At 57.1% G+C, this 14407-nt stretch overlaps 1 protein-coding gene across 1 annotated transcript in view; it reads right to left on the reverse strand.

The window, feature by feature from the left end:
* Nucleotides 1–13527, reverse strand: part of LOC142604388 (heparan sulfate glucosamine 3-O-sulfotransferase 3A1-like) — a 35541-nt gene extending 22014 nt beyond the window's left edge. Inside the window, exon 1 of the mRNA XM_075770611.1 lies at nucleotides 12678–13527. Coding sequence (XP_075626726.1) covers nucleotides 12678–13252 — 575 coding nt within the window. The 5' untranslated portion in view covers nucleotides 13253–13527. The remainder of the gene's footprint in view (nucleotides 1–12677) is intronic.
* Nucleotides 13528–14407: the final 880 nt, after the last annotated feature.

The following is a 14407-nucleotide window of genomic DNA, read 5'->3' on the forward strand; positions in this document are numbered from 1 at the left end:
TCCCAGGGCTATAATGTGACCCAGCCCAGGCAGCTTCCGACTGAGAGCGGGGCTGGGGCGTTGCTGGGGTGCCAGCGGAGAGAGCAGCAGAACCACATGCTAGGAAGATGTTTAAATTGTCCAAAATAAATAATAATCTAAAAATCCAGTGCTGCAACAGCATATTTCTCATGTACCAAAGACTCCAGAGCTACACCGGGAAACCAGCCGTTTTACATCTGGCCTAGGAAGGCTGGTGGGTCCCGACGGATGAATCACGCCCATGGCTTCTCCTCCTGGCTGCTGCAGGAAACTGCCTGCGCCGCTGATACCCGGGGAGGTGAGCTGCTGCCCCACTGCACCGCCGGGCAGAGGCAGGCGATGATGGGGAAGCACTAATGTCTTTCCCCCCCGCCTCTGTTTTGGGGCAGACTGGAGGGGAGGGCACTGAATGCTGGATTTTACTGTCGTAAAGCCCCTTGAATAACCGGGCTGCAGGGATGAGTGCGTCAGAAACGGGGACACATCCAGGCGTCAGCTGCGACCCGGCAGTTCGCTGTCACTTGGCCAAAAAACTCAACTGCAATTAGGAAGCAGCAAGCAGACGAAGTCTGTAAAACTCTGAGCTGCAACTCCCTTGAAACCCACAGCTCAGGGCTTGGCTCACCGACCCTGCCTCATCGTGCCACGGAGGCAGCGGGTCCCCACGATGTGACAGAGGGCTGCGACCCCCCGCGCAGGCAGGGCAGAGCTCAACCTGTCCCAGTGCCAAACAAAGTGGCTCCGGTGCCTCGGCGGGCTTTGCTGCCGGGGCTGACCCCGACCCGCGGCGCTGGAGCCGGTCAAACTCAATTACATGCTGTGCTCTGCAAGTGGGTCAGGCCGTGAAGCCCTTCCCCCTGTCTCGGCCCCCTCAGAAGCTCCCGGGCTAACTGCTTGTGTGTCCTACTAAATTCTTTCTTTCTGAGGCTTTTCCAGTGAATTTACTGCTGCTGGAAGCGAGGGGGGCAGAGCCAGGAGCGGGCAGGCAGAGCCGCATCACGACTCGTCGCAAACCCAGCTCCGAGAGCTGAGCTCTTCTGTCCTGAGCCCGGGTCCTGTGCTGGGCTGAGTGGGGAAATCACACCCCGAGCACGCAGAAACAACATTTAAACCTGATGTGACTCCGCATCTGACCCTCTGTGCATCCTCTGTATCTCCCTGTGGTCAGAGCAAACATAACCGGAGAGGTCCGGGCTGGAGGGACAGATCCTGATGCTCACCGACTGCAGGAAAGCCACGTCCCAGCCGCCCTAGGAGTACCTTCAGCAATGACCTTAGTATTTCCTTAAGAGCTGAGCAGCATAACCCCATTTCACAGATGGGGAAAACTGAGGCATGGGACAGAACAGGCCCTTGCTCAGCACCACCAGCCAGGCTAGGTGCGTCCCAAAGCCTCCTCGCTGCTCTGGACATGACACAGGAGATATGCGGCACACAGCGTCTGCGCCACGGCAATGCCCACACCACCCTGGGAGCTCAGCTCTCCTGTCACTGCAGGTGCACAACAAATCCCGTCTCCTGCCCTAAGGAGGGTCCAGCCTGAGCCAGCCCCCGCTACGGCTGGGAACAGCGAGGTGGGAAGCAGCCAACTTAGCTCAAACGAGGAGCAGCAGCAGCCAGACAAGAAACTCTTTGCTGTTTGGTGCGAAGCATTTAATGTCTGGGCTTTCGTACCTTCACCTCTTTGCTACAAAATGGAGAGATTGTTCCTGGCAAGTTGGCATTGCTGGTCTCCTTGGAGAGACGAGTGTTGGTAGAAAGTTCCCCTTCCAGCAGCCCCAGCACGCAGCTCTGCGCTCCCACCTCCGCTCCAGCCTGCCTGTGCCTGCTCCCCAGGATGACATTTCCTCCTCTGCCACGCAACCTCCTTCCGCAGGAAGCAGGACCGGGCGTGCAGTGTCCCTGCCGCACCTCTCCTGGGGACATATCGCCTTCCAGCCATCCAAACCCAGGGACAGGCTGGTTTTTTTATGCTCGCTCAGAAACCTCCACCAGCCCTTTAAACCCAGGCAGGTTCGCACAGGGCAGAAGAGCGGGGCTCACACTCTCCATCCACGCAGCAAAACCCTTCGGCAGATGGCAGAAATGAAGAACTGGGGCAGTTGGACCTTAAACCTCTCCAGATGTTTGCAAAGCAAACCCCAGTCCCGGCGGGGCTCCAGCAGCTCAGCGCAATGGGGCCGGGTCGCTGCCAGCCCCTGCCTGCTGCCGGGTCGCTGCCAGCCCCTGCCTGCTGCCGCTGCACGGAGAGAGCGGCCTCGGGTACCTCAGAAGCACATAAATCTGAACAGATGCTTCAGGAAGTTCAGCCTCCAGTGCTTACCCAGCTCTCACCAGCCTGTAAGCGGTAAGAGACCCAAGATGCTAATAATTCCTGTGCCCGCAGCGGGAGCAAACCCCTGGGGCCGCAGCCAAGGCTCGGGGACTCCCGCAGCTGGACTTTGCTTCTGGTGCCTCATGCTTAACACCTCCTGATGCATCTTTCTTTACTAAACACTTCTGGAGCCCTTTTTGAGTCTTTTAGCCAAAAACCTCCTGTGGCAGCCAGTTCCACAAATTAATCTCACACTGTTTGAAAAAAAAAAAAAAAAAAATCCCTATTTCTGCTTCTTTCCAACCTGTTGCTGACACTGTAGATGGAGAAGCAAGAGGGACGGCCACCGCCTTCTCAGCCACCCCGCGCAGGGCCGAGGGTCCCAGCCACATCCCGACCTGCCCCCAGTGCCACTGAGATAACTTCGCCCCGTGCGTCCGCTCCCGGCAGCACCCGCAGCCCGGCTGCCTGAGCTCGTGGGAGACCCCGGCGAGAAAGCAAAATCCTGCGCAAGGCAGGGGCTGGGCAGCACCTGTCACACCGTGCTGGGGCTCCCTCCACACGGTCGCTATGGAATCTTTCTCTCAGCAGCTCCTGGAGCCAGGCTGTGCGGAGAGGCTTTAGCAGAGCTCAGGAGCATCCTTCCTGGGAGGGAAGCTCAACAGCTCACGGCCGTTGGGTAACACAGCGCAGCACTGCGGGGGAGGAGGACATGTAAGATGGACAATGAGCACCCAAGGAGATAAAGATGCAACTGAGTGGACTCGTGGACGCAGCCAACCCCATGACAGCAGGGGAGCTGGAGGAGCGATGGCCCCCAGCCCAGGACCGGGTGGAAAGGATTTTCCCAGCGCGCGGTAAAGCCGTGTCATCTCTAACGCGTCAGTGGAGCGAGAAACGCAGTAAACCCCCCGAGCTGAGGCTGCAGGGAGAGCTGGCTGCTGCCCCCAGTGCAGCCGGGCTGGGGAAGAGCGAGCGCCAGGCACCGGTGCATCTATGTGCACATGTGTCTGTGCTCAGCATCTTCCTCCTCCTCTTCCTCCTCGTGGCCATGCCCTGCTGGGGAAGCTGGTTGGGACAGGGCACACGGGGCAGCCAGGCGTCGGTGGAACCAACGTGCACAAGCTGGTCTCACCAAACCCTGCGCAGGAGGCGGCTGAACCAGCTCCCGACCCCGAACCCCGCTCCTCTCCCCAGCTCCGCGTGCCGCTGCCTGTGCTCTGCTTCCTGCAAGCAGAGAGATTCGGTTCCTGGTTTTACCTTCGTTAGAGATGAAGGAGCTAACGACTATTGTCACACAGGTATGAGGCCGACAAACACCAGGCAAACATTTATAGGCAAATATTCATATTCACACAGCACAGTTCAGCAGCGCAAGGACATTGTACAACAATGCAGGAACGTTGCACAACATTCGCTTTATCCCTTGCCACGACATGCAGCTTTTGCACAGAGAAAAACCCCAAATCATCTTGTGGGCCAGGAGAAAGACGCTTCCCAGCCATCAGAAGCCAACCACCCCAAGCCCCGTGGGTCTGTGCCAGCAGCACGGTGCCCAGCAGGTCTGTGGAGGGGGAACAAAGATGACTGGAGCCAGCTGAAACTGCAGAGTTAATTTGTAGGGGCAGAGACTAGAATTACCTGAGCTGGAAGTTAGCCCGGACGCGGGGATTAGCACCCTCAACCCTTGTAAGAGGAGTCAGGGGAACTTTTTGTGACCTTCAGCACAAGGAACAGGTTGAGGAACAGAGCAGCACCGGGGTGGGGGAATGCGGCTGATGCCGAGGGAAGCTCAGCACGCGCTGAAGACCCATCGCCGATGCCTGTACCAGACAGCCTCCCTTCCCGCCGTGGCTGGAGATGATCAACAGCGGCACGGAGCTAGATGCCAAGAGGTCCCATGTGTTAAACCTTGCTCTGCCAGAGGCTCTGGGTGCTTTTCTGCCCGTTTCCCCACCGGGAGAGCGCAGCGTTCTCTGTTCCACCGAGGCTGCTGATGGCCACGGCACTGACCCAGCGACCAGCTGCCCGAGCCGGGGGGTACAGCCGTGCCAACACCTAACAGCACGGGTTTGGAAAGCGAGAAGCACCATGGCCAAGGCCACTGACCCAGCGTTGGTGTCTCAGAGGAGCGAGATCTCCCCCGCTTCTGGCTTTGGCACATCACCCAGCCTCCTCCTGCCCTCACCAGTTCTACCCGCGCAAGTCACAGCGCGTTAACGGCACAGCATTAATTGCACCCAGGGTAACCCACTGCTCCCCCCGGCCAGGCCTGGGGACCCCCACGGGCCCAGGTCCAGCAGGAGCAGGGGAAAGCCATGCCTTGCTGCGCCGGGTGACCTGGGGTCCTCCCAAACACCTTTTTATTGAGGCTTATGCAAAACTTGGCAAGGCACAACCTGGAGGCCAGCAATGTTTGGGACCAAAGGGATTTAAGGAGCAAATTTCGAGCCAGGGGAAGGACTCTGGAGCCAACAAAGTCCAGACACAAAATGGGGAAAGCGGCATCTCCAGCTGGCATGCTACGAGGGTTCGGAGCACGTCAGCACTGTGGGGTCGCTGATCCTGGAGCGTGGTTTTGGGGGTCTCAGCTGAGCCAGGCCACCTCCTCTGCTCTCTGCCCGCCGCTTCTGGGCCGTTGCATCTCCTGCCTTTCACTCGCTAACCCTGTGCCAGAGCGGTCAGGACACAGAGCTTCCCCCAGGTGGGAAATCCAGATGTTTCCTCACTTGTTCTACTCTGAGCTGGAACGTGCCAACGCTTGGGAAGTTCTCCCCCAAAAGGGCTTCCCAAACAGTCAGACAATTCAAAAGTGTTTAAATAACGACAAAAGATGCTGGTATATGGTACTGAACGTTACAATGCAATACCATGACAGCAGAAATTAAATGTTAATGACAAAACGCAACACTTGAGAGCCCAAAGATGCACACATGAGCATACACACCCCCAGAAACCATCAGATAAACACGGAAGTCAAAACAATTGAATTTGATATTTTCCCATAAAAGGCTTCCCCAGAGAGCACGGGCTGCGGGAGGGAGCCCTTCTCCAATGGGCGATGTCAGAATTAATCAGCCTGGCTTTTTGCAATTTTCAGCAAAAAAAAAGATCCCGCTAGAGAGAAATAGAAGTAAAGAAATAAATAGCCAGCTTCCCATCCCGACATCGCGCTTGAACCTGAACATCTCTCACCAGAGGAAGGTGTGGGAAGGGCGGTTGTGCTCAGACCTATCTGACTGTTCACATCCCAGTTTCCAGCCACCGGCTGCACTCGGGAACTGGAGCTGAGCGGTGCGGCTGGGGCAGCGGAGGCTGCTCCATCTCCCGCTCACAGCCGGGAGCTAGGCAGGATCCTGCTGACGGTGCTGTGCTGGCATCCACGACCTGCACAGCTTTGTGCAAGGAAGGTGTCCGGACGCCTGGAGCTGCCCGGGTGGGATTTTCTTATGCGACGCTTGGGCACGGCTGCTCCACAGTGGGGAAAGCAACCACACGAGGTTTCCAAAGGGAAGTTTCTCCTCTATCTCCCACCAGAGACGTACCCGGCAGCAGCCTCGAGCCTGGGGGAGTTTGAGCAGGGATCTTTATATCTCTGCAACAGATGGTGTTGCAACAGTAAGAGCACATTATGAATCTCCTCACTTCCAGGAAGCAAGAAGGATGGTCTCGCCATGCACGAAGGGAACCGTCAATTTCTTTTGCCGAAAGATTTCCTCCTGCAGAATCACATCATTCCATGAAAGAGCCACCAAGAATAATTCACTTCCTCGAGCATCTCTGTTTTCTCACTGCGGGCACCGTCCTGCTCACGTTCCCCCCGGGGAGTCGCGAGGGCTCAGGAGGACGCAGTTTGGAGGTTAACACGTTTAACTCCAAACCACCAAAAACTGCATTTCCCAGGACGTGGGTTATGCAGGAGACAGGCAGAGACACCGGCCACTGCCACGGTCCCTGGGATGGTCCCTGTCCTACGGACCTTGCATGAACTGACCCACACGGGGCTTTGTAACGGGGTAAGACCTAATCCACTTCCCTGTGATAATACCTGCACATAATGAGAATTTGTAAAGATTTATGGCTACAACAACTGTCCCCGATTCCCCTCACCAGCCTCTGCCATTTCCCTGCGAAAGCAGTTTGGGTTACCTTGATATTCTCGAGGGAAAGAGCATCATTAGCAGCTCAGGAGTTTCAATGCCTCCGTCAGGGAAGGGGCTCACGGGGGGGTTATTCTCAGGTTTTCTGATCACTTGTCGTTTGCTCTGAACTCTTTGGAAAGGCACCAGCTCCCTTCCCCCTCCCCAGACCTAACTGCTCTTTATTACAGACTTCAAAAGGTCGGGATGAAATCCTAGCTCAGCCGCGGTGAGCAGACATACTGGTGGTGCTGGTGAGGCCAGAGCACGGCCCCGGACCCCAGACCCAACGTAATTACTCCCAGAATCACCCCCCCGAAGGCAGCAGAGCCGATGGTGGGAGGACAGGCTAGGCGCATAGGTGGGGATTTGCAAGGTCCGACCTTAAAGGAGGACTAGTGGTTTAAGCAGGGTGAATCTCCTGCTTCTCTAAAGACTGTCACAACTTTTGCCATAAATGGGCTCTCGCCCCAGCCAGCTGGAGCTTTGCGCTGCTTTTCACAAGACCCGGCTCTATGAATTTAACTGACAAAATCTTGGACAGTCGAGGCCATATTTTCAAGATTGCTCAGCACCAGCAGGCAGGGCCAGGGGAGCCCCGGTTCCCAACACCCCCGGCCACGGGGTGGATGAGGAAGGTGCCGATCCCCTGCAGCCTCCCGCGCCCCAGGGACCGGGGCGTGAAGCAGTACTGGAGAGGAGGATGGGGTCTATTGACTTGCTGAACCTCCCCCAGAGGGGACCACAGGATCTGCCAAGAGGAGAGTCCAACAAAATCCAAAGTATTTGTTTTGATGCTCTCCAATGGGAATGGGGTTGATGTCTCCTCATACACCAACTCAGGTGCTCACTCCATCATCAGGAACAGACACAAGCCCTGGATATGAACTTCTCCACTAACAGAAAACAGAAGTGATACGTATAGAGGCAAAATACTTAAAAGAACCACCAAAAATACTAATGCTTTGGCATTTAAGGAGCAAGGGGGAAAGAGCCCGGCCCCAGCTCTCTGCAGTTAGATCTTGCCAGGTGTGTGTGTCTGGGCGGTGCCATCCATGGATGGTGCCATCCCCCAGGAGTGCACACCAGGTGGCACTCCACCTCGCCATGAGAGGACAGCGAGCCACAGCTGTTCCAAGGCTGCAGAACCTCTGCCAGCAGCTCTGGTGGGGTTCACCTGCTTTGGGTGTGATTTAACCCAAAACATAGCCCAGCAAGCTCAGACTCCATATAGCACCTCACGTTTGCGCCGCAGAGAGGTACCACAGAATCACAACCCTGCTGTCCCACCGCTGCAGCACAGGGCAGCGACTTCCCTCCCACTTTACAGATGGGCACACTGAGGCACACAAAGACATCTCCCCAGCAGTGGGGTGCCAACCTTCAAACTATTTCAAATCTTTACCGAAATGCCTTGGAATATCCAAGTCCAGATGATGCACAAAGGCAGCGGCAAAGCACACGAGCACCAGAACCAGTTACTGTCTTTTTATACCAGACTCGATGACCCCAGCCCTGAGCTCATCAGCATTTCAACGAGCTCCTTCTCCCTCTTGCTCTCAACAACCCATAAACACACCTCACCCCCCATCTCCAATGACTCCTTGGCCAGGAGACCCATGCTGCCCAACCAACCAACCCTCTCTCCACCGTCTTTGCGGCTGTCTCAGCCCATCTCCACCTGTTGTTTACAGTGAATTACCTGCGCTTTGGGGCCGAGACCATCTTTTGTTCCCTTTTTATACAGCAGCTGGCACCATGAGCTCCGTACGGGGAGGTATCTGATTACACAGCTAATAAATAAACAAGGACCTTGATCCTCTTCAGCATGTGGTTGTCCAAGGCTGCAATTTCCAGAGAAACTGCTGCAGGCTGTGCTTGATGCTATTAGTAATTCAGATGTGTTTAGGAGACGAGATGTTCCCAGGATGAGAAGCAGGCGCTGCTAAACCAGATCTTCCTACAAGCAGACGTGCACACAGCAGGGAGCAGAAAACCCAAACCAGCTCAAACACGATGTCCAACGGCACAACCCATGTTCTGGGCTGGGCACACGCTGAACACAGTGTGTTTCCTGCAGAGGCTGCAAGGATGGCTGAAGAAAAGTGGGGGAGAAGATCATTTTAAGGCAACTACCGCTACAGCATCTTCCTCCCTTGTTTTGCAACAAGGTTTTTCCTCCCAACGGCCATCTGGTCCTGCTCCACCTTTCATGAATTGTACTCACTCCCCCAAAATCCCCCCCCGGCATCATCCACACGCTCCTGCCCCCCACACCTACGCTCCCATCCTCACTTCCATGCTTACAACGCACTCCCAGACTGCGCTGCTGAGTTACGGTGACCACAAAACCCCCTGGACCTCCAGGCCATCCGCTGCTACAGGGGCAGCCCGACTCCTCCATCCCCAGGGCTCCGATTTCACCAGGATTTGAGGCACAGAGGATGGGAAACGGCACAAGGTGGGATGCAGCTGCTCACAGCTGCTGTAAGCACGGCCCCCCCTAAACAAACCTCCTTTTCCTCCATCCCAGACCTCTTCAGCAACTGAGACGTTCTCTGTTCCCTTTGACTCAGAAACATCAGCAGTTTCCTAGATTAGAAAGAAGGAAAAAAAGAAAAGCCTTGGAGAAAAATCCCAAGAGGACATTAATTAGGAGACAGAACTCCCCAGCTCGGGAAGCATCGGGGAGGAGCGATACTTAAACTCCCAACCTGACGGAGTAACTTTGAATCATCTTTCATCTTCCCTGGATCGGGTGTAATCTAATGACATTAGCTTGGCTTCGCTCTAGTGAGATTGGCATCGGTGCTCCAGAGGCAGGGAGATTAAAACATATGAAATAAATGTTCTTGGGGTGACTGACAGTATAATGACATTCCAACAGGCAGCTCAATCAGCACGAGACTAACAAAGGATCAGAGGGAACCAGCCAGACTCACAGTATCACCCACAAATACAGATATATTTTTTTTTAATCCAGACATTTATTTTTTTTTTTACTTGACTGGCTTAGCCCCTACTCTTGGGAGTTTTCCCCAGGCTGTATACGGCTGTATTCGGGCTGGGGGCTGGCAGTTGAACTCTATTAAAACCCCTGCTCACCTGCTATTGAACTCTGTTAGCTCAATAGCCTTGTTCAGGGCTGGAGCGGAGATTTCTGTGCTGGGAAGTCAATGCGAGCATTGTGGGCTGCCCCCTCCCTCCTTTTGTCCCCATACGAAGAGAAGACTTGTAAACCCAAACCGGAGAAAGCTGCTTTCGGCGCACACACAACTTCCCTTGATATTCAACCCACACACGAGCACACACGGAGGTGTCACACTCACCAAATTAAATCACTCGGATTGTTTTTTTATAAAAATCAGCCTCTCGGTAGGACAGCTGCCTTCTTACCCAGGCACAGCTCGGGCTGTAAGAGGTGAGCGATTATTCCACTTGATTTAACGGACAGCGTTTTTGTGCATTGTGTGGCGCCCCAGGAGGTGACAGGACTTTCACGTGCCAAGCCCGTGCCTCGCGAGCCGCTGCCCTGCGGGTACCACCATCTCCGGGAGCATCATCCTGCTGCTGCAGCCACAGCTCAGCCCCATTTATCCACCCTCACGCCGTACAACAAGCAGCTCTTACGGGAGCTGCTTTTCTGTTTCTAGGATCACCCGGCGTCACCCTCGTGCCCGAGACCCCCCAGCCACCCCACCACGGCGCTGGTGTGGCATCCCTGTGACGGCCCACAACGGCATCGAGCGTCAGCCGCGAAGGCTGGCTGGCTCTTCTCCGTTTGCAAGCCTGCGTCGCTGCAAACAGCCCAGAGGTTTTTGTTCTCTTGGACGGGGCGCTCGCTGCCCACACCGGCTTCCCGCGGGCGCTGAAAGCAAACCCAACTGTTTATACCTTGTAACGATGCTGTTTAGTCTGACTGCTGGGAAACAGAAACGCACGTGAAACCTAAGCCTCTGATGCCAGAGATAAGAAATCAGGACCCCTGGCAAACATCTGGCGATTTCCCCGGCACTGAACCCTCATCAAAGATTACAACAAACCCGTGGAGAGAGACAGATATTTTTTTAAATGAGTATTTATAACTGGCTGGTAACTGGTTACCAGCGACTGACACCACAGCCCTGCCATCACGACGGGACTCTGTGTGTTAGTAAAGATTACTCATACAAGCAAAGCCGGCAAGATTAGGTCTCAAAGGAATAATCCCGTACAAAGAATTCACTGTAGCTCAGCCTCCACGGGGCTAATAAAGAAAAAAATAATGGTGAAATTCAGTGCATCAAATACCAGAACAAACAAACTGCAGCAATTAATGGGAGAGCTCATGTACCAAACGCTAAAACATAACGATTACACAAACAGCCTGCAGGGCAGCACCTCGAATGAGTAAGAGCTGCAAGACCAAGACCAAACCTCTGGAAAATTAAATCCCCTGCACCGAGGACCGTACTATGCCCTAAGTGCCCGTGGCTCCTCCTCTGTCTAGGTCTGCACTCCTCGCTCAGGCACCGTTTCCAGAAGCGGGTCTATCCCACTGCCATCTGCTCCTCAAGGCTTTGAGAGCATCTTTGATAAACGAGCTTTTCTGCATAGCCACCATAAATTTCAGTACATGCCACCCCAAAGCCATGTGTTTATTTTTCAAAGTCAAGACTTGATTAAAGTTCTTGAGGTTTTTCAGATTCGTTTTTAATGTTTCCTTTCTGATACAGGGTCAGCATGTGGAAATTGGATAAGCGCACACTAAAAATATAATTCTGTAGACAGCTCCAGCCCACACAAAAGGAAATCTTTCTTCTCGGAGAACCCACACTCTGCTGCCTGCAAAAACCCGGCGTGTTTCTGACACCGGCGATACACAAGGAAGCTCATCGCTTCCACGTGTTAAGACTTTTACATCAACACTCGGACTGTCAGTACTATCCTACTCCACATTTCAATACTGTCACCGCAAGCTGAGCCAAAATCATCCTTTCCTCTCCGCTAATAGCTGGGCTTAGCACGAAAGTAAAACAAGCTCCGGGGGTACCCGAAATCCTCTCCTTTTTGCTTGTTCATTCAAGAAAGCCACAAACATAGACACACTCTGCGAAAGAGCAGTTTCGCCCCCACCCTGACCAATCCTTTCCATAGGAATCTGCCAGAAGACGCTCCTCCATTAACTTTAAAACACAGGAGGAAAAACGTCTAAACAACGCTAATGAGAATCCTCCCGCTTGGCTTTAACGTTTACTCTCTGGTTTTAAAGGGGATACCTTTTATTTAGTTTAATGAAACACTAATTAATTGAAAGAAGAACCCCATCTACCTTTTTGCTTGTTTGTGCCTGGGTTGCACTCCTGGAACTGACATTTTTGGTTACACGTTACAGGGCTGCTGAAACATTTGCATGGGAAACAGGGTTTTTTCTCCACACCGAATATAGGAAAGCCACTTTCTAGAGCTGTGTCTCTGGGCTGGGGGTTGCGGGAGGTGACAATCTGACGCTTTGCAAGGGGAGGCAGCCGGGGCTGCGGAGCGGCTCGGAGTTAGATGAGCCACAGGTTTTGCAAAGCCACCCCCCAGAAATGGCGGGGAGCAGCAAGATGTTGGGGGGCCTGTGCTCCTCGGGGTGGGGGGGTTAGCTCTGCCTCAGCATCCCCGTGCGGTCCGCAGGACGATAGGGCACCCACCGCTCCTACCGCTGCCCCCCCCCCCCCCCCCCCGGCCCTTGCAGGCAGCACCCTGGGCTGCGGGGAGGCACCCTGGGGGGACCCTGCACCGGGGCAGCAGGGCTGGGGGCTGCGCTGGGCGTCGGGGGGGATTGGGGACTGGGGTGGTGGGGAGCCGGGAGGAGGAGGCGGGGAGAGAGAGGGGCTGGGGGATTTGGGAGAACGGGAGCAGAGAGGATGGGGGGGGGAGAGCGTCTGGGGACTTGGGAAACGGAGACCGGGGCTGGGGGAAGCGGGGCTGGGGGATTTGGGGAGTGAGAAAAGGACCGGCGGGGGGGGTCTGGGGGGGGGGGGGTCCGGGGAGCGGGGACGGGGCGTCGGGGAGCAGCGATGGGGCTTGGGGGGGGGAGAAGGCAGGCTTGGGGGAGCGGGGCTGGGGAGCCGCGGGAGGGTGGCGGAGGGGCTCCGCGGCCAGCGGGGGGCACTGCCGGCTCGGCCATGGCCCCGTCCCCGCCGCGCTGCCGCCTCCCGCCCCGGCCCGTCCCGTACCTGTACCAGGCGAGTCCCCGCTCGTAGTTGCGGTCGAAGAAGTGGGGTTCGGCGCCGACGGCGCGGACGTCGGGGTGCACCCGCAGGAACTCCAGCAGCGCCCGGGTCCCCCCCTTCTTCACGCCGATGATGATGGCCTGCGGCAGCCGCTTGGTGCCCTCGCCCAGCAGCAGCGTCAGGGTGCCGGGCGTGCCCGCCGCGCTGCCCCCGCCGCCGCCCGAGCCGCCGGCCCGGCTCCCGCCGCCCCCGGCCGGCACCTCCTCGCCCGGCGCCGCCTCCTGCCGCCGCCGCCGCTGCTGCTTGAGCCGCTGCAGCAGCCGCTTCCGCCGCGCCGCCGCCGCCTGCCAGGGGGGCAGCTCGGCCGAGCCCCCCAGGTACCCGCCGCCGCCGCCCTCCTCCTCCTCCGAGGCGGCGCCGGCGGCGATGATGGGTCCGGGCAGAGTCTGGCAGCGGTCGGCCAGGCAGTAGAAGACGTAGAGGGACATGAGGAGGGAGCAGAGCATCACCAGGAACTTCTTGAAGATGCTGCGGGGCAGCGGCTCGGCGGCGGGGGCGGCCGCCGCGCTCACGGCCATGCTACCCGGAGGCGGCGGCCGGGCGCCTTGGCCATGCTCCGCGGCCGCCCCCCGGCGCGGCCCCTCCGCGCAGCGCTCAGCGGTGGCGGGGGGCTGCGCGCTGCCGCATCCCCAGCGCGGGGGCCACGCCGCGGCGGCGGCGGCGCTTCAGGGGGGCATCCCCCGCGGGCGGGGTGCGGGGGGGGGGGGGGGGGGGGGGAAGGAGAAGCCACCGCCCCCGCTGCCGCTCCGGGTGCCGGGCGGGGAAGCGGTGCCGGGAGCCCGGCGGCGCTGGGGGCTCGGCGTGGGGCTCCCACGTGCGCCGCCCGCCGCGGCAAACTTCGGCGGAGACACGGCGGGGCGGAGCGGGGCGGGCGAGGCGGCCAATGGCGCGGCGGGGGCGGGGGGCAGAGCCACCCCCAGCCCGGCCCCGGCCCCGGCAGAGCCGCGGGGTGCGGGCGGTGGTGCGGCCCCTGCGGGGCGGCCGCTTCCCAGCCCCGCAGTGTGGAGCGGGGTGCGGGGTGTCCCGGGAGGCTGTCCCACACGGTGCGGGGATACCCCGGGAGGCTGTCCCACACGGTGCGGGGATACCCCGGAGTCTGTCCCGGGAGGTAGAGGGACGCGGGGGTGCCCCGGATGCTGTCCCTCAGGGTGCAAGGATGTCCCACAGGGCAGAAAGGAGATCTCAGTTGCCTGCAGCTTTCTTCTAGATGCTGACTTACTTTCCAGCCACCCTCTGGAGCTGCAGTAGGAAATCCGCCCTGCTGCCCACAGACAGGCTCGTTTGTCAGCCCAACTCCGCAGGACTTTTCCTTAAAGCATGTGCAGTGGGGTGAGATCGTGTTGCCCGTCTGACCACACTCTGTCCAGCTTTCTGTCCATCCACTCAGATTTTTGAACTAATCCATCCCCCCGGTACCTGAGCGCAAATTCTTGTGATTTGTGTCTGCCGATCGTATCTACCCTACGTACACAAATACCTTTACATGGAAGAATAGTCCTCCTTAAAATCAGTGAAACCACTGACATGGGTGTAAAGTATATTTGCAGGATTACAGCCAACAGTTACACTGTACGGAATACAGCACAGAAAGAACTGAAATCAGACTTTACCCCGCTCACTTGAACAAATTACCCCTAGGCTGGCTGCAGAATCTGGCCCGCAGTTGGTAAGAA

Source organism: Balearica regulorum, chromosome 18, assembly GCF_011004875.1.
Source record: "Balearica regulorum gibbericeps isolate bBalReg1 chromosome 18, bBalReg1.pri, whole genome shotgun sequence".
NCBI lineage: Eukaryota > Metazoa > Chordata > Aves > Gruiformes > Gruidae > Balearica > Balearica regulorum.